The following is a 19,402-nucleotide window of genomic DNA, read 5'->3' as shown; positions in this document are numbered from 1 at the left end:
CAGACACATCCTTAAACGCAGCATGCTGCTTAACCGCCAATTTCTTTTTTTTTTTAAATGATAGTCTTCTTTTTTTTTTTAATTTATTCATGATAGTAACAGAGAGACAGAGAGAGAGAGAGAGAGGCAGAGACACAGGCAGAGGGAGAAGCAGGCTCCATGCACCGGGAGCCCGACGTGGGACTCGATCCTGCGTCTCCAGGATCGCGCCCTGGGCCAAAGGCTGGCGCTAAACCGCTGCGCCACCCAGGGATCCCTTAACCGCCAATTTCAAACTCCCAGGAGCTGCCCCGCAGGGTTTCTCCTTCCCCGTTTCCCATTGGTCACGAGTCGGAGGAAGACACAATCTGATTGGTTCTCCCTTCCACTTCCTCTTTCCTTTTAAGGACTTTGGGTGGGGCCTGGCTGGGACGCAGAGGGTCGTCCTAGGAGCGGGCACTCTGATTGGCTGGGGCACGGCTGAGACCCGCCCATGCCGTTCGCTAGGTTCAAACGCGGCGGCGGGAGGCGCGGGGCGGAGCAGAACGCGGACTGGCGGGGTCGGCGGAGCGTGAGTCCGAATCCCGCACGCCCATTTCCCCCCACCCCACTCTGCGAGGCGGGGGGGAGGGCCGCTTCCAGTCACACGAGTCCCGGCTTTCCTTCCCGCTGTGGGGTGGGCGGGGTGGGTGGCGGTGCCGCCCCCAGGGCTGCCGGGGCGGGGGCGCGGGGTGGCCCTCGGCTGGCGGTGCGCGCCCCCCTCCTAGGGAGCCGAAGGGTCTGCAGGTGGTGCCCGGGGCAGAAGGAATTGCACCCGTCTTAAGCCGGGTGGGGTCCCTTGTGTGCTCCTGCGCTGTTCCGTCTGCTGGAGTGTCCTCCCTCACGCTCTCGGTATCCGCAGTCACCTGCGTCCCGCCCCTTTCCCGGTGCTGCAGCCTCTCTCCCCTCCGCGGCGGGGTCAGGGAAGCCCAGGTCCTGCCTCGGTGCTTGGGCCCCGGCTGTTCCGCTGTTCCTGGGCGCCGCACGCTTTGCTTGCCTCCCCCGCCCATCAGCAAGGCTCACTGCTTACCCACTTGCTTCAAATGTTACCTTCTCAGTGTAGTCTACTGTGGCTACACTGTTAAAAAAATGCGGGCACACACCAATTACCCTTATTTCCCTCTCTCTTTTTTAGAACTCTGTAGCGCCTATTACTATCTAACATACTGTGTAATTTGCTTATTTCAATCATTCATTTCAATAAGTCTTCATTAGCACCTGCTACTTGCCAGGCTCTGTGTTTCTGCTCTTGTGGAGCTTACATTATCCACGGAGCAGAATAATAAATTTATTTGTAAGTAAGAGAATATGTCAGATGAGTGTATTACCTCTTGTTACAGTGGGCAAATAATCCGCTTTGTAATGTCCATTGCCAGACTGAACTTTCCAAGACTTGTTTCATAGTGGTTGGTTTTCACCTTCCTATCCCTGACATCTTGAGGAAGATAGGATCTTTCAAGCTGTTCGTCCTCAAATTGGCAGTAAACACTTGACCTTCTATGTCTCTTCCCTGTTAGGGAGATGTTGAAGTTCAAGTATGGAGCACGGAATCAAATGGACGCTGGTGCTGCTGAACCCATTGCCAGCCGGGCCTCCAGGCTGAATCATTTCTTCCAGGTAACAGTCTGCCAACTCTGTTCATCTGTGTTTGTTTCCTTGGAACCTTCTTGTCACTTTTATTCTTATTATAGGGCTGAGGCTAATCTAGGAGTGGGTAGCTGAACTTGGCCTTAAAGGGAGATAATTTGGGTAGACCGGATGGCTCAGCGGTTTAGTGCCGCCTTCGGCCCAGGGCATGATCTTGGAGACCTGGGATTGAATCCCACGTCGGGCTCCCTGCATAGAGCCTGCTTCTCCCTCTGCCTGTGTCTCTGCCTCTCTCTCCTCTCTGTGTTTCTCATGAATTAAAAAAAAAAAAAATCTTAAAATCTTAAAAAAAAATCCTTAAGAAAAAAAGTGAGATAATTTTTATCATTTCTCACATGTTACACATCGTATTAAGGTTTGTCCTTTTGTTAAAGAAAGAAAAACACAGGCAGTCTTTTGGCCAAAATTACTGTAGAATTTCTTTTCATTCAAGAGATCTTTGTTTTTTTAAAAATATTTAATTTATTTATTTGAGAGAGGGAGAACATGAGCAGGGGGGGAGGGGGCAGAGGGAGAAACAGACTCCCTGCTTAGCCGAGAGCCCGATGTGGAGCTCTATCCCAGGACCCTGAGATCATGATCTGAGCCGAAAGCAGATGCTTAACTGGCTGAGCTACCCAGGTGCCCCTAAGAGATCTTTATTTAAGAAAAAAACCAAAACAACCCAGACTTGTGAAACTCCATAGTCTGCTCAAGATATAGAGCCTTTCAATCCCCCCACTAGTGTTAAAGCTTAATATCAGGAAATAATTCCCAGTAGATTTTTAATTCTTTTGTTTTTGACGTAGGTGAAACATCGTTGATGTAGAAATCCTTGTTCGATTTATGTATTCACAAGTCAGGCGGTCAGCATAGGTAGTGGTGTCGAGCTGGGTTTGAATCCTGGCCCCAGCGCTTGTTAGCTGTGTTACCTGGGGTGACTCCGTTGCCTTCTCTGCATCCATTTGCCACTCTGTCAAATAGAGGTTATAGCACCAAATTCACAAGGTTATCATGAGGATTAAATGAGATAATTTATATTAAGCGCTTATTAGTTATAATACTGATCAATTTATGTTTACTTAGCAATAATTATATTTAGGAAGGTGTTTATGCAAGGATACCTGTACAATGATAAATACTGATACTTTCTTGATGACATTTCCCCCAAAAATATTGGTATTGGGGAATGTCCAAACAGCTCAGAATGGAGACAGATCGAAAGCTTAGGTTGTGGTGTTAGGACCATTCCTGTTACGGTTTTAAGTCATGAGATATTTTTCAAAAATGAATAGTTTGTCCCTAACTGTAGGTGACTGGAGTGCTGCTGTGCTTTAGTTTCTTTACATTTAACTCCAAAACTTTTCCAATTTATTACAAAATTGACTAAAGGCATTATACTGTGCTCCATATATAATAATTGTGGCTTCCAATGTGCTGGGTACAGAACCAGCATGCTCCTGATTATCTTACTTCAGCTTCATAACGGACGTAAGGACTATTCTTATTTACATTTTAAGTAGGAAGAGACAGATACTGAAGGAGGCAAGGACTTGCCCAGGATCACGCAGCTTGTAAGTGACAGAGCCAGGTTCCATTTTTATTCTGACAACAGAGGCTGGGCATGTAACCACTGGCAACGCTGCCAGCATATGTCAGAGTTTATTAAGTGTGTATTATATTTAAATGTCATTATAACAGTAAGGGTTGGGGGTAAATCCCCGGTTTATCTTTTTTTCATGATGAGTTCTTCCCTGTCCCTGGGAAAGCAATTATTCACAAGCGTACCATACACCTAACATTTGCCTAACCTGGTATGGATACTGTTCTTTTCCCATGTAATGTAATTTTAACAAGGTTTAGGTAGGATAATGATTTTGTTTTCCATCTAGGTAAGGACTTTAGACTGGGTCTTAGTTTCTACTTAACATTATACTTAACCTGCCAAGGAGTTCTGCGTCAGCGGTCAGAGACTTCTAGATTTTTGAGCCAGCGCAATTTCACAGATTTGCTAGGCTGACATAGGTTAACCAACTTTTTATTTTGTCAAGTAAGAGATGTAAAAAGGATATAAAAAAACAGATATAGAGAAAAGCCTATTACGTTCTGGTCCTTTCATTATAAAGAAGGGACATTTTAAGAAACAGCAGAGAAAGGAGACATTATTTCAGAATAAAAGAGCACTTTAAAATATGAATATAGTTAGCCTTATAGATAAGTCATCATGTGCTGGTCATGTTTTCTCATTTCGTGGCAGACTGGAGAACTTTGTTAAACATCAGCATGGTGGTATTTTTGGGAGTTTGTGGCAGAAGTATAACTAAAGTGACAGGTATGGTGGCTTGTGGCCCAGGGCTTCTCATACTTGGCCGAAGCTTGAATCTCTTGGTGAGCTTGTTGATAAAACATGTTCTAAGCTACTAACTGGGAAATTCTTGTTCAGTAGGTCAGGGATAGCACCAGAGTATTTTGTTATTGTTGTTTTGTAGCTAAATTCTTCAGGTGATTCAAATGTAGCCAGCCTGTTTCTATTATCCAGTGTAAGAAAACACTCTCAAAGTTTAAAGCAGTAACGATTTATTTTTTCTTCTGATTCTGTGGGTTGTTTGGAATCAGCTAGGCAGTCTTCCTGTTCTACCCCGTGATATCAGCTGGGGTCACTCAAGGGGCCATATTGTGTTGGGAGCTTGGCTGGGGCTGGAACATCTGGGCACTGCCTGCTGGCTGGTGCATCTCAGTGTCCCTCCAGCTGACTTCTCTATGAGGCCTTTCATTAGCCAGTAGTCTGACCCAGGCCTTGTAACTTTCTTTTCTAAATAATAAATATTTTAGGCTTTGGGGTAGCTGCAACTGTTCACCTCTGCCACTGTAGCACAAAAGCAGCCACAGACAATATGTAAATGAGTGGGTCTGGCTGTGTTCCAATAAAACTATTTATAAAAACACAGTGGGGCCAGATTGGCCTATGGACCATAGTTTGCTGACCCCTGGTCTAGCCTAAGCTTTTTTACATGGCGACTGGCTTCCCAAAAGAGCAAAAGCAGAAGCTGCTAGCCTCCTTGAGAGCTCTGCCCTGAACTGGGGCAGTGTCACTTGTGTCACCTGTTGCTTGAAGCAAGTCACAGAGACAGATTCAAGAGGAGGGGAAATAGATTGTTAATGGAGTGGTGGCAAGCACATGTAGAGATAAAGGGCCTGTAGGGGGCCATCTTTGCAGAGATATCACCACACAATCCATAGCCTGGCACATAGAGATCATTTTTTAAAAACAATTTTTATTTATTTATTCATGAGAGACAGAGAGAGAGAGGCAGAGACGTAGGCAGAGGGAGAAGCAGGCTCCATGCAGGGAGCCTGATGTGGGACTCAATCCTGGGACTCCAGGATCACGCCCTGGGCCAAAGGCAGGCGCCCAACCTCTGAGCCACCCGGGCATCCCAGATCATTTTTTTTTTTTTTTAAGATTTTATTTATTCATGAGAGAGAGAGAGAGAGTGTCAGAGGCAGAGACAGGGAGAAGCAGGCTCCATGCAGGGAGCCTGATGTGGAACTCGATCCTGGGACTCCAGGATCACGCCCTGGGCCTAAGGCAGGTGCTAAACCACTGAGCCACCCAGGGATCCCCATGCACATGGAGATCATTGCTCTAGACCAAAGGTTGCAAACTCATGTCTTTGGGGGCTAGGCAGTGAGTATGAGTGAGTCACATGGGCCCGATAGAAGACTGGCAGTCAGATCTACGGTGAACTGCAGAACACATTCTCTACACAGAGGGGCAGCATCACTCGAGAGCCACTGTTTTTTTTTTTTTTGTAAAGATTTATTTATTTATTCATTAAGAGAGAGCGAGAGAGAGGCAGAGACACAGGCGGAGGGAGAAGCAGGCTCCATGCAGGAAGCTCGATGTGGGGGACTCGATCCCGGGTCTCCAGGATCACACCCTGGGCTGCAGGCGGCGCTAAACCGCTGCGCCACCAGGGCTACCCGAGAGCCACTGTTTATCACCAGACAAGAATGTGGGACAATCACGTCGGGCTCCTTGCATGGGGCCTGCTTCTCCCTCTACCTGTGCCTCTGCCTCTCTCTCTCTCTGTCTCTCACAAATAAGTAAATAAAATCTTAAAAAAAAAAAAAAAAAAAAAGAATGTGGGGCAATGTGGCTCTATCCTCCAGTGTTTCAGGAGAACCCCCAGATCCTACCCCTTCTTTCGGGTAAAATTTCCTGATTTTTCAATATTGGCAGATAATTCAAATTATTTTAAATGCTGCAGGCCCAACAAAACATGTCTGTGTGGGTTAGATGCAGTCTGCCAGTTTGCAACTGTTGGTCTGGATTATGAATAAATTCAGCTTTAGAATGGTCACTCTGTCCATACTACTCTAGATTGTTTGAGAGCATTAAAGAAACTGCAGTTGGGACGCTGGGTGGCTCAGTGGTTGAGTGTCTGCCTTTGGCTCAGGGTGTGATCCCGGGGTCCTGGGATTGAGTCCTGCATCAGGCTCCCTGCATGGAGCCTGCTTCTCCCTTTGCCTATGTCTCTGCCTTCTCTCTCTGTGTCTCTCATGAATAAATAAATAAAGTCTTTAAAAAAAAAAAAAAGGGAGGTCATTGTCGTTTAAAAAAAAAGAAAAAAAGGAACTGCAGTTATATTAGCAAGCCTCCAGGCACACTCAAAAGAAGTAGCAATCATTGTGTCCTATTGTAGAGACATGGAAACATGCATGTCGTAACCAGCAGGGTCCAGAGTAAATGTTCCCATGAGCCTCAGACTGTTAAGAAAGAAGAGCCTTTTCTTGTTAATGGCATGCTTGTGAAGCTTTTCTTCCCAGGTGCTGGTGGAAGAAATCCACGGTAATGGAATCGTACAAGTGATAACGTAATGACTCTCAATTGATGTTGCTTTAAAGAATGAAGCCCCAGAATTGTGCTGTTAGCGTGTGTCGTGAGCAGTTAGAGTTGGTGGCTTGTAATTTACTCTGTGTGGATGTTATTGATCAAAGCTTTTCATTATTGACAGTGTCTCCATCTGCTGTTTGCTGTTTTTAGGGGAAACCACCCTTTCTGACTCAACAGCAGATGTCTCCTCTTTCCCGAGAAGGGATATTAGATGCCCTCTTCGTTCTCTTTGGAGAATGCAGTCAGCCTGCTCTGATGAAGATCAAGCACGTGAGCAACTTTGTCCGGAAGTGTAAGTTTGGAGAAATTTTTCTTGAAAACCATTCTGCCAGAGAAAACTGCAAAGATGCTGGAAGCCAAATGAGTTAGTGGTTGGTGGTAGTGGGTAAGAACTCTGCTTGGAGGAAGAGAGACCCAGTTTCTTTCTTTTTTCTTTTTTTTTTTCAGACCCAGTTTCAAGGTCAGTTTCTATCTGCTGCAGTTAGGAGGCCAGATAAGTTAGGTCTCATGGTTGCAGGTGACAGAAACTTAACTCAAACTAGCTGAGGCCAAAAAGTGAATTTAGGGCTCATGAAACTGAGAAATCTAGGGTTGGGTTAAACTTTTGGTATAGCTGGTTCCAGCTGTTAAGCAGTGTCCACTGGCTCCATCCTTATACCCACTCAGGGCTGATAATCTAACAGGCATAGCAAGCACAGTGCTTAGAGCCCACAATATTTAATTTTAATAAATTGAACCTCTTTTCACTAGTTAAATTAATTTTGAAATAATACGAAAAATATGGTTATAATAATAATGATTTGGGATTTTATTCATCTTTATGACAATGTCATCATAAAATATAATTTTGACTTTTTTCATAGTTTCTTTTTTTTTTTTTTAAGTAGGCTCCATACCTAGCATGGAGCCTGACATGGGGCTTGAACTCATGAAATCAAGGGGCTTGACCCTGAAATCAAGACCTGAGTTGAGATGAAGATTTGGATGCTTAACTAACTGAGCCACCCAGGCGCCCCTTGACTTTTTTTTTTAATGGAAGAGGGGGCTGAGGAAGGGAAAGGTGTCCGGCCCTATGAAAGGCATAAATTGGCTGTGCCCACACCCTGTTCTTGTCTTCCTTGAGATGGAGGAGTTGGCTGCCGCTGTCTGAGTCCTAGTTTTGTATTCGATTACCTTACATCAGTGTTTTCCAACCAGTGGTGATTTCGCCTTCTCTAGACTCTTGGCAATGTCTGGAGGTATTATTTGTTGTCACAGCTTAGCAGGGGAAGGGTGCTACCGGCATCTAATGGGTGAAGCCAGAGATAATGCTAACCTTCTTGCAATGACAATAGCCACCACAGCATAAAATTATCTGATCCAAAATTTCAGTAGTGCCAAGTATGAGAAACCTTCCCTTATACAACTTTGCTGTGTAACCGGGCACCCTGAACTATTGTGGCCTAAAACAGTAATCATTGTCTTACCTCTCATGAATCTGGGGATTGACTGGGCACAGCTAGGATTTTTCCACTCCATGTGACTTGGGCTAAGATTGTAGGCACCCAGGACTCTCCTAGTCTAGAACGTCCCAGATGACTTGCTCAGTGTCTGGCAAGTTGCCCAGAAGGCTAGACTCAGCTGGGACTCGGGGGGTGATTGGGCCTTTCTCTGTTTCTGGGAAGTCTCGGCCTCTTGCTCTCTACGTGGCTTCTCCATGTGGTCTCTCTGTCAAGGGTCAGCCAACCATAGCCTGGGAGACCTGTTTTGTAAACAAAGTTTTACTGGAATGTTGTTAGCCTTGCCTACGTGTTTATATACTCATTATGAGGCGTTTGAGTCGTGGTGATGGAGACTATATGGCCCACAAAGCCTAAAATATTTACTCTCTTGCCCTTCAAGAAAAAACTCACTGACCTCTGATCTACATGGTCTCTAGCAGAGATGTTGACTCACGTGGCAGCTCAGGGTTTCTTTTTTTTTTTTTTTCTTTTTTTAATTTTTATTTATTTATGATAGGCACACAGTGAGAGAGAGGCAGAGACACAGGCAGAGGGAGAAGCAGGCTCCTTGCACCGGGAGTGCGACGTGGGATTCGATCCCAGGTCTCCAGGATGGCGCCCTGGGCCAAAGGCAGGCGCTAAACCGCTGCGCCACCCAGGGATCCCCAGCTCAGGGTTTCCAAAAGCACCAAAGTGGAAGTTGCCAGGACTTCTTAGGGCTTAGGCATGGAAGGGACATTAGGATCTCTTGGGCTGCATTCTGTTGTTTGAAGTGAGTCATAGGGCCGCCCAGATTCCATGTGTCAGGGAACTATACAAGGGCGTGAATTCTAGGAGGTGTGTGATTCATTGGGCACCATCTTTGGAGATTGGCTACCACACCCTGTGCAAGGTTTATCTTCCACTGTCTATATTAATACAATCCCCAGGAAAGATTCTAATTGGCTCTGCTCTAAACCATCTGTCTATCCCTTGATCAGGTACTGGGCTAGGATATGAAGTTGATGATCTCATCTGGGTGCTCAGGGGTTCAGTGCACCCTGATTACCAGGGTCTGATGAAATGAGAGAAATTGCAAGGGCCCAAAGGAGCTGGGAGTTTTGAGTAGATAAAAATCAGTGTAGATCCACCACAGTGAGCTTTGGGGTTTATGTGTACCTTGTCTCTTCTGTTTCCTGATCTGCAAAATGAGGAAAATGCTTATCTCATAAGGTTGTTTGGGGATTGAATGAACTAGTGCACAGACCAGGCTTATGTGGCCTGACACATAAGAGATAATAAATGTTCACCACATAGCCATCAACCTCAACGTACATTTAATACATTGTGTATCTTTAATTTAATTTGATTTTTATTTATTTTTTTTGTATCTTTAATTTTAAAATGTATTTTGGATACTTTTCATTATTCCCTATTTGTTTGAATAAACTCCTACCTTTCTTGAGTATTTAAATTTTCAAGTAGGGAGTGGGAGGGGAGGGGAAATTATGAAACTAATTTATCAAGCCATCTACAGGCACTTTCATCAATCTGGGATCTGCCCCTCTGGTTACTTTATTTATTTTAAAAAAGATTTATTTATTTATTTATTTAGAGTGAGAGGGGATCCCTGGATGGCTCAGTGGTTTGGCGCCTGCCTTTGGTCCAGGGCGCGATCCTGGAGTCCTGGGATCGGGTCCGCATCGGGCTCCTGGCATGGAGCCTGCTTCTCCCTCCTCCTGTGTCTCTGCATCTCTCTCTCTCTCTCTCTCTCTCTCTAAGTCTATCATAAATAATAAATAAATAAATAAATATTAAAAAAAATAGAGTGAGAGCATGAACAGGGGAGAGGGACAGTGAGAATCCTTAAGTAGATTCCCCGCTGAGCACAGAGCCTGACACAGGGCTCCAGCCCATGACCCTGAGATCATGACCTGAGCCAAAAGCATGAGTTGGATGCTCAACCAACTGAGCCACCCAGGTGCCCTGCCCCCTGGTTACTTTCAAGTAGTAGATCTTCCAGACTCATTCAGTAATCAGGGGCTTAGGCTTAGAGAAATGTAGCTTTTTCTAATAGAATTCTCTTGTAAGGAACTATTTTGTAGTTTTGGAGAGGCTTCCTGGAGGGTATGGCTGAGAGGCTGTGGATTAAAAAAGGGTGATTACATTAGTATGGCTGTTTATTTATTTATTTTTTTTCTTTCTTCTTTTGAGTTTCTGTTTTGGAATGTGAGTTTTGATTTCACATGGGAAGAAGGCCCCAACAGCTGCTACTGCATAAGTTTCTTGAATCTTGTCATAGAGATGGAGATTTTCTTTGGGGACTGTTGGAGGAATGAGATGGAGGGTATAGCCCTGTAGTGGGGTCCCAGCTAGAGGAGGGCAGGGAGCAGGGAACCTGCATTTTGAGAGATCTTTCTTTCTTTCTCTCTTTTCTCTTTCTCTTTTTCTCTCTCTCTCTCTTTCTCCTTTTCTCCCTCTCCCTCTTTCTAAAGATTTAGATTCTTTCTTCCTTTCCAATAAATGAAGACTTTATTGATTTGAGAGAGAGACACACAGTATGAGCATGAGCAGTAGGAGGGGCAGAGAGAGAGAGGGAGAAGCAGACGCTCTACTGAGCTGGGAACCTGATGTGGGGCTTGATCCCAGGACCCTGAGATCATGATCTGAGCTGTAGGCAGACATTTCACTGAGTGAGCCACCTAGGTGCTTCAAGATTTTTGTTTCTTAATTACTGTTCTATTCCCAGTGCCTAAAACAATGTTTGGCACTTGGTAGATATTGAGTAAATATTGGTCAAATGACTACATTGCTAAGTGAACAAAGTGGCAAAATCTTAAACATTGTATTATAGAATTTGTCTAAAAAATAAACTGATATTAAACACGCAAGTGTTGATAATTGTTGAAATTGGACTATTTTTGGTGATTTGACAGTAGCTGCAGTCTTATGCTCTTTTAGCTATGTTTACTGTAAGCAAAAGCTTCTGTGTGTTCACAACTGTAGTGCTTATAGGTGAATTATATATTTAAAAATTTTTTCTTCCTAATTGTAAATAGAGTACAAAGTTATATATAAAAGGTCAAAATGAGAGAATATCCCTCAAAATCTCCTCTATTTGAGATAACTACTGTTACCAGTTCAGTGCATAATATTGCAGCTTTTTTTGTCTTTATAAAATATTTATTATGGAAATTTTCAAGCATGTCTCAAGGGAAAGAGAATAGTGTAATGAACTCCTGTGTGTCAGTCAACCAGCTCTAGCAATTAACCTTTTCCATGTATGTTCTAACATCACTCTTTTGATAGATGTAATATTTTGCTACTAGCTTTGCTCACATAGCAATATATTTACTCAACAAATATTTATGGAGCATTTGCTATGTGCCAGGTTCCGTTTTGGGTACTGAGTTTACAGTAATGATCAAAATGCACAAAAATCCCTGCTCTTTTTTTAAAGATTTTATTTATTGATTCATGAGAGACACAGAGAGAAAGGCAGAGAGAGAAGCAGGCTCCTCATAGGGAGCCTGATGTGGGACTTGATTCCTGGACCAGAATCACGCTCTAAGCTGAAAGCAGATGCTCAACTGCTGAGCCACCCAGGCGTCCCCCAAATCCCTGCTCTTAAAGATTGTATATTCTAGTGGAGATTGAGCTACTCCCTGTGCCTAATATTCTTTTATGTGAATGAACTTTAGGTCGATGCCATTTTCCTGTTGATGGAGCTTTAGGTCATCTTTTTTTTTTTTTTTTTTTAAGATTTTATTTATTTGAGAGAGAGAGATGGTGAGAATAGGGGAGAGCACAAACAGGGATGAGGAGAGGCAGAGAGGGAGAAGCAGACTCCCTGCTGAGCAGGGAGGTCGGCTCAACCTGGGGCTCAATCCCAGGACCCCAGGATCCTAGGATCCTGGAGCTGAAGGCAGACATTTAACTGAGCCACCGAGGTGCCCATGGACCATTAGGTCATTTCTGGTTATTTTTCTCCTACATGCAGTGCTCATGATGGGTATCTTGCTGTGTGTGTCTTTTTCAAGCACATCTGTTCATGTTTCTGTGAAGGACAAATTCCTAGAAATTGAGATGTTGAATTGACTGAATTTCAGAAGAGGAAGGGATATACTCAGCTGTGTTGGCTTTTGCCCCTCGGTCCAAATGTTTATCTGACAAGGCTGTGCTTTGACTGCATTTTCATTATAGTGCTTTGGGTCTTTGTTTCCACCTCAATATTCAGTCCTTACATGCTGTAACTAACAGTGTGCAGGGCTGAAGTGTGCTTTGGTTTTGCAGTCACAGATGCTACCGGTATGGAGGGAAGTTGTGGGAGTCTTTGCCTATCGATGTTTGTTTACTTGTGTGATTGAAATGCCTAGTGGTTACCAGCCGCAGATCCATAGTTAAGTTGGACAAATGCTAGAAACTACCTAGGGACCTAAGGCCCAGCAGGGGATCGAGAGAGGCTTTGTCTGCAAGCAATAATAAAATCAGATTCAACCCAGAAAGTTGCAAGCCAGTGTATTTGGGGTATTATAATTCAAAACTCAAGTACTTGATCTGAAAGAAACTTGGAAGAAGGGCAGGAAAGAAAGACAGGATAGGGCATAGGGATGTCAGGGCAAAAGGAAAATATTGTGCAGCTTTCAACTTTCCTTCTGCATGGAATTCTCCATGAAGGCACTTTAGATGTATCTTTTACAATGGTCATGGTGAATTTATCCAGATCTACCCATCACTTTTGCCTCATTCCCCCAGGGACCAAAGGGAGGTGTTTCTCAGGGTGACTGGCTGAAGAGAGAGGTATGGTCTGTGGGTGGGAAGGTAGTTAGTGCGGTGGAGTTCATCATGTGTGCCTTTGATCCAAGTGAATTCAGCTCCACCCATGCCTCAAAGAAAGAGGGTGGGTAGCAATTAAAATTGCATTTACTAATTTATCAATAAGCTGCTCAGCAACTCTAGGTATGAAATGGCTTTCCCCCATTTCCTCTGATTGTGTGACTAACTTGCCAAGCTGACTGTAGCTCTATTTTTTAAAAATTTTATTTCTTTTAAAGATTTTATTTATTTATTCATGAGAAACAGAGAGAGAGACAGAGAGAGAGAGGCAGAGGGAGAAGCAGGCTCCCCATGGGGAGCCCTATGTGGGACTCGATCCCAGGACCCCAGGACCCCAGGATCATGATCTGAGCCAAAGGCAGATGCTCAACCACTGAGCCACCCAGGTGCCCCTGTAACTCTAGAATGTAGCTCCCAGCTTTATCTCGTGTGCAACTGTAGAAATGGCAACCCGCTCTAGGGCTCCGAGGGCTTTAGTGTCCACATGGGAATTCAAGAGTCTCTTGGTCTTCATCGTGGGACCTTTCTGAGGGATTCTCCAAGTTAATTTTGTTTTTTTAATTATTTTTTAAAGATTTTATTTATTTATTCATAGAGACACACAGAACGAGCGAGAGAGAGAGTGAGAGAGAGAGAGAGAGAGAGAGAGAGGCGGAGACACAGGCAGAGGGAGAAGCAGGCTCCATGCAGGCAGCCTGATGCGGGATTCGATCCTGGGTCTTCAGGATCACACCCCGGGCTGCAGGCGGCGCTAAACCGCTGCGCCACTGGGGCTGCCCTCCAAGTTAATTTTGATTATGCGTTCCTCTTGTCTTCCTTTGGCATGTAACCCCTGTTTCTCTATAATGTGAAGGATTGAATTTTTTAGTCAGATACAGCTGTTGTGCTCTATTCTTTCAGATCCTTAGAGTCATTGCATATCCAGTGATGTCCCAGAATAGTGTCAATAAATATACGGTAGATTCCAAATCCACACATCATACATTGAGGATCTCCGCCTATTATGGACTGAATGTTCGTGTCCCCGTACATATTCAAATGTTGAGGCTCTAATTTCCAATATGGTGGTTATATGAAGGGAGAGCCTTTGGGGAAGTAATTATATTTAGATGAAGTCATGAAGGTGGGGCCTCCCAGAGTGAACTGTTGGCCTTTGAAGAAGCGAGACCAGGGTCCCCTCTCTCTCCATCTTGTGAGTATATAGTGAGAAGGTAGCTGTCTGTAAGCCAGAAAGTGGGTTCCCACCAGGAACTTAATCTACCAGTACCTTAATCTTGGGCTCCCCAGCCTCCAGAACTGTAAGAAATAAATAACTGTTGTTGAAGCCACCTCATCTATGGTGTTTTGATGTAACAGCCTGAGTGGAGTAAGGTACTGAGAAACTGCACTTGAAAAAGAAGACTATATGCTAAGAAAAAGTTAGTTGTAAACCCTTCTAGACATGTGCCCTGTCAACTCCACATTGCAAATGTCAGGGCTCCATTTTTGTTTGTTTGTTTTGTGGAACCTCTATGTATTAAGAGAAAGAGGAGGTATTACCCACACAGTCCAAGGGAGATGGGTTAGTGGGATAAAACTGTGCAGAACACACTTAGCATGGAATGATCTTGCAGTCAGCTCCAAAGTTGATTGAGATGGGAATCATGTTGCTTACATCACATTATAAACCAATCTAAATGCTGATAAACATGTTTGACCAAACACTGCCCTACAGCCTTCGGAGAGGAGGAGGAAAAGCATGATTTGTGTTCTCCTCCTATTTTCTGAGTCTACAGGATTCAAATTATAGCTACCATGGAAACTGCTTTGGAATTTCTGGAGCCCTTAATTTTAACATATAAAAACACTTTTGTGCTGATTTTATAATTATTCATGACGGATGAGAAAGTGACTAAATGTCTTTTGACAGTGAGGGAACACATAGGAACACTTTTTCTTCTTCTTCTTTTTTTTTTTTTTTTTGCTTTCATAAAGATGCATGTATTTGAAATGCTTTACTTACCTGGGAGCAACTCTTCCATCTCTTGCAGATTCCGACACCATAGCTGAATTACAGGAGCTCCAGCCTTCAGCAAAGGACTTTGAAGTCCGAAGTCTTGTGGGTTGTGGTCACTTTGCTGAAGTGCAGGTGGTAAGAGAGCGAGCCACCGGAGATATCTATGCCATGAAAGTCATGAAGAAGAAGACCTTGTTGGCCCAAGAGCAGGTAGGAGCATTTTAACACCATGCCCTTTCCCCTTTCTGTGCCGGAATGTTTACTGCAGAGGCAGTAATCTGCTGAATTGACATCTGGGATCCCACAAGTTTTCCTTGGTGGCTCTGGTTAATTATGGTTGCAGAAAGATCTCTCAGGTTCTCAGCTTTTCTTCTTGAACTGATACTGACTCATTTTGAAGGCTCACAAGCTCCCCTTGATTTATTTATCATGTTTCCATAGTTGTATTTTATTCAGAATCAACGTGGCCTTTTAACTAATGAATTTAAGATGACCTTTGATGATCGTTAGCTGGGGATTTCAAGATATGCATATCGTGGAGTTAGGCAGTATTTGCTTTTGAGCACATTTTCTTTATTTGCGTTGTGGGCATATGCATTTGATTTTAAAACAGGCTTTTGAAGAAATTAAATAACATTGGTGTATGGCTAGGGTATTGCTTGTTTAAGAGAGGTAGGAACTTCTCTTTTTGGTTGTGGTATTTTTCTTTCTTTTAAACAAGGCTGCTGCTCCAGACATATCGATTCATTTGCTGAGTTTCTAGAGAGACGGTCATCAGCCTTGGTGTTCAGAGCAATTTATTAGTTACAGATGTCCGAGCGCACATCATGTGTCCGATAATGTACCCGGCTCTGTGGGAAGCCCACAGAAGGAATTGAAGCTCTATGGCTGTTAGTTACAGGGTTTAAAAACAACTTTGGAAAGTGGAGGAAAAATGCAAATGTATAAAGCAGGCGCTTAGCAGCTAAAGCATCACAGAAGGGAGAGCAGTTAGCAAATTCACCAACTATGGAGTGAGGAGAGATGTGGGTGAGCCAGGGACAGCCAGGGGAGGTTCACACCGCTGAGAGGGAATGTAGATTCTGGGCAGAGAGGCGTGACAGGAGCGTGGCAGGTGGAAGTGTGTGTGTGATGTTCTGGAGGTTTGAGTACTAGAATGCTATACAGATGTGTGTGGTTTTTTTTCTTCTTCTGAGTAGTTTAGAACAGATGGACTAGGAAATGGGGAGAAATAAGGCATTTGGCTGGGGAGGGGGTAATATGGGAAATATGAAGAACCTTTTTTTGATTGTGGCAAAATATACATAACATTTACTGTTTTTTAAAAAATATTTTATTTATTCATGAGAGACACACAGAGAGAGAGAGAGAGAGAGAGAGAGAGAGAGAGAGAGAGGGGCAGGCAGACAGGCAGAGGGAGAAGCAGGCTCCATGTAGGGAGTCGATGCGGGACTCGATCCCGGGTCTCCAGGATCACGCCCTGAGCTGAAGGCGGCGCTAAACCACTGAGCCACCCAGGCTGCCCAACATTTACTGTTTTAATCCTATTTACTTATTTATTTATTTAAAATCTTTTATTTATTCATTCATAGAGACACACAGAGAGAGGCAGAGACACAGGCAGAGGGAGAAGCAGGCGCCATGCAGGGAGCCTGATGTGGGACTCGATCCCGGGTCTCCAGGATCACACCGCGGGCTGCAGACGGCGCTAAACCGCTGCGCCACCAGGGCTGCCCTGTTTTAATCCTTTAAAAAAAATGATTCTATTTATTTACTTGAGAGAGAGAGTGTGTGCCCAAGTTAGGGGGAGGTTCAGAGGCAGAGGGAGAAGCAGACTCCACGTTGAGCAGGGAGCCTAAGTGGGGCTTGATCCTAGGACTCTGGGATCAGGACCTGAGCTGAAGGCAGATGCTTAACCAATTGAGCCACCCAGGTGCCACTGGGTACAATTCACTGGTCTTAAGTGCATTTACAGTGTGATGTGCAACCATAACCACTATCTATTTCTAGAACTTTCTCATCATCCCAAATAGAAACTCTGTACTTATGAAATGGTAACTCTCCATTCCTCCAAGAACTGTTTTTTGGAATGGCAGTTTACTTGGTGAGGTGGCTGGGGATCATTTATACTTTTGGAATGAGGAGGTTGGCATCAGAGTCTAAGGACTTAGTGTCTTTGAGTGGCCTTCAGTCAAAGGAGCAGTAGAATGCAGGAAGCTGCTTGTCAGAGTCCCAAGAATGATGTAGCCTGTGTTTAGCAGTGAAATGCGAGCAACTTCGCAGAAAGGAGAAATGACAGGCTGTTGCAAATCATTTGAAAGGGAGGAATGGGAGATGCTCACTCAACCTCCCAATACCTAAGCAACTACCTATCATCAGTACGTACTTACTGAGCAGCTATTCTGTGTGGTGTGCTTCTAGGTCCTTGAGAAGAGGCATTAAATGTAGTCCTGACCTTGCAGTGTTTATGTTCTAGATGAGAAATAGTGCATGTGAAAAGAAAACAATCTAATGTACTATACCTTAGGCAAGCAAAAGAGATGCTCACATAGGTATGCTTTCCTTCAGGTGAATGACTTACAATGACCTTGTGTGAGGTGTGGGCTGGGGATTTCTATTTTTCTATTTACAAAAATTATTTATTTATTTTTAAAAATTTATTTTTTTTTTTGAGAGAGAGCAAGAGAGAGCGAGAATGATCAGGGCAAGAGGCAGAGGGAGAAGCAGACTCCCTGCTGAGCAGGGAGCCTGATGCAGGACTTGATCCCAGGAGTCTGGGATCATGACCTGAGCTGAAGGCAGAGGCTTAACCGATGGAGCCACACAGGTGTGCTGTGTGGGCTTGGGGCTTTTAAAAATCAGACACACAAGGAGCTAATGAAAGCTACCTAACCATTCCTTAAGAGAGTGAACAGGAAGGAAAGTAGAGTCTTTAATTGAGCCATGGCAAGGCTTTGGGATTTAAGGGCATGAAAAGAGAAAAACTAGCACCAGGAGTGAATGGAAGGAAATGCCGGAGAAGGAGACAGGAGAGGCAACATCCTGTAAGCAACACTAGGAGAGGTCAGCACACCTGCCTGGGCTCTGCTGAGAACCAGATGAGTCCTCAGAGACTGTTTATTTTAATGGAAGCTTCAGGGGTCAGATGAAGAATCCCGGGCGAGCAAGTAAAGGCGTGGGTTTTTCAGTTCAGCCAACCTTCATGGAATACATTTTATGAGCCAGGAAAGCAGAGCGATCATAGATCAGGTGCAGGAGATTATGGGAGCTGTGTGGTTATTCCCCAGATGTGTTACATACATCACTGGTGGTATGCAAGATGATTTTAGGTAGTACCTGGACAAAACTATTTTGAAATGTTTACTGGTTTAATATTAAGTAGCATATCAATGCCTGGGAGTTGTACAGGTGTTATTGTCAGAACTAAATGGAAGAAGGTATATTTAAAGCTACATTATTTTTATTTTGAAAGTCACAAATCTATAGAAAAGTTGCAAGTACAGTATATATATCATAGAATGTAATTCTATGCAATTATATAAGGTTCTATAATATATATTTTGTATATATGTATTATATATGTATACCCATTGAATATATGTACCTATACATCTTGAAATACATACATAATGTGTACATGTATGACCTACCTGATTGTAAGACTGGGAAGTCTGAAATCTGGAGGGCAGGCCAATGAACTGGAAACTCTTGGGCAAGACCTGATAATGGAATCTCGACGCAGAATTTCTTCTTTCTCAGGGAAGCCTCACTTTTGTTCTTTCAACTGAACGGCTGTGGCTCACCCAGATCATCTCCTTTACTAAAGTCAGTGGATTGAAGATGTTGACCATATAGAGCGTAGCTACAAAATACTTTCGCAGAAACACCTAGATGAGTGTGTGATTGAATAGCTGGGTGCTATAGCCTAGCCAACTTGTCATGGAAAACTATCTCAAAGTATGAATCATTGTTTTCTTCCTGAGCCATTTGAAAATCTGTTGCCAACTTGATTCCCCATCCCTCTGAAGATGTCCGGTGTGCATTTCCTACAATAGGGATGCTGTCCGGTGGACCACAATACAACCATCAAAATTAGAAAGAAACCGTGCTGTATTAGTGCTGTCTAATCTTCAGACCCAGTCATGTTGCACTGGTCGTTTCATGGCCATTTAGAACAAAACAGTCCAGCTCAGGATCACACATAGCATTTTTAGTTGTCTTGTCTTTTTAGCCTTTTTCAACCTGGAACAGCTTCTCAGTTTTCCCTGGACTCTCATGACCTTGGTGATTCTGATTCTGAAGATTACAGGCCAGTTATTTTGTATAATATAGATATATCTAATGTTGCTCATGTTTAGGTTCAAGTGCTAGATCTTTGGCAGGAAAATCACAGACAAGACACTCTGCTCTTCTCATTGCATCCCAACGGGTGACTTTGTTTCCATTTGTCACATTCACATCGACATTCACTTAGGTATCTGCCATGCCTCATCATGGGGTGCCCCTTTCTGCTTTGCCATTTCATAAGTATTCTGTAGGGAAGTGTTTTCAAGCTGTGGAAGCACCTGT

The 19,402-nt window shown here is 43.8% G+C and overlaps 1 protein-coding gene across 11 annotated transcripts in view; it reads left to right on the top strand.

Annotated features, from left to right (window-relative positions):
• Positions 1-459: 459 nt before the first annotated feature.
• CIT (citron rho-interacting serine/threonine kinase) overlaps positions 460-19,402 on the top strand; it is a 165,105-nt gene continuing 146,162 nt past the window's right edge. For 6 of the 11 annotated variants that reach the window (XM_025474159.3, XM_025474161.3, XM_025474157.3 and 3 more), the window contains exons 1-4: positions 495-550; positions 1,536-1,635; positions 6,692-6,833; positions 14,868-15,043. In XM_025474159.3, coding sequence (XP_025329944.3) covers positions 1,540-1,635; positions 6,692-6,833; positions 14,868-15,043 — 414 coding nt within the window. In that variant the 5' untranslated portion in view covers positions 495-550; positions 1,536-1,539. Of the gene's footprint in view, positions 551-1,535; positions 1,636-6,691; positions 6,834-14,867; positions 15,044-19,402 lie in introns of all 11 variants that reach the window. The other 5 variants (XM_025474163.3, XM_025474162.3, XM_049101524.1 and 2 more) reach the window with 2 other exon arrangements.

Source organism: Canis lupus, chromosome 26, assembly GCF_003254725.2.
Source record: "Canis lupus dingo isolate Sandy chromosome 26, ASM325472v2, whole genome shotgun sequence".
Classification (NCBI taxonomy): domain Eukaryota; kingdom Metazoa; phylum Chordata; class Mammalia; order Carnivora; family Canidae; genus Canis; species Canis lupus.
Note: the sequence above shows the minus strand (reverse complement) of the source record. Positions and strands in the feature narration are given on the sequence as shown.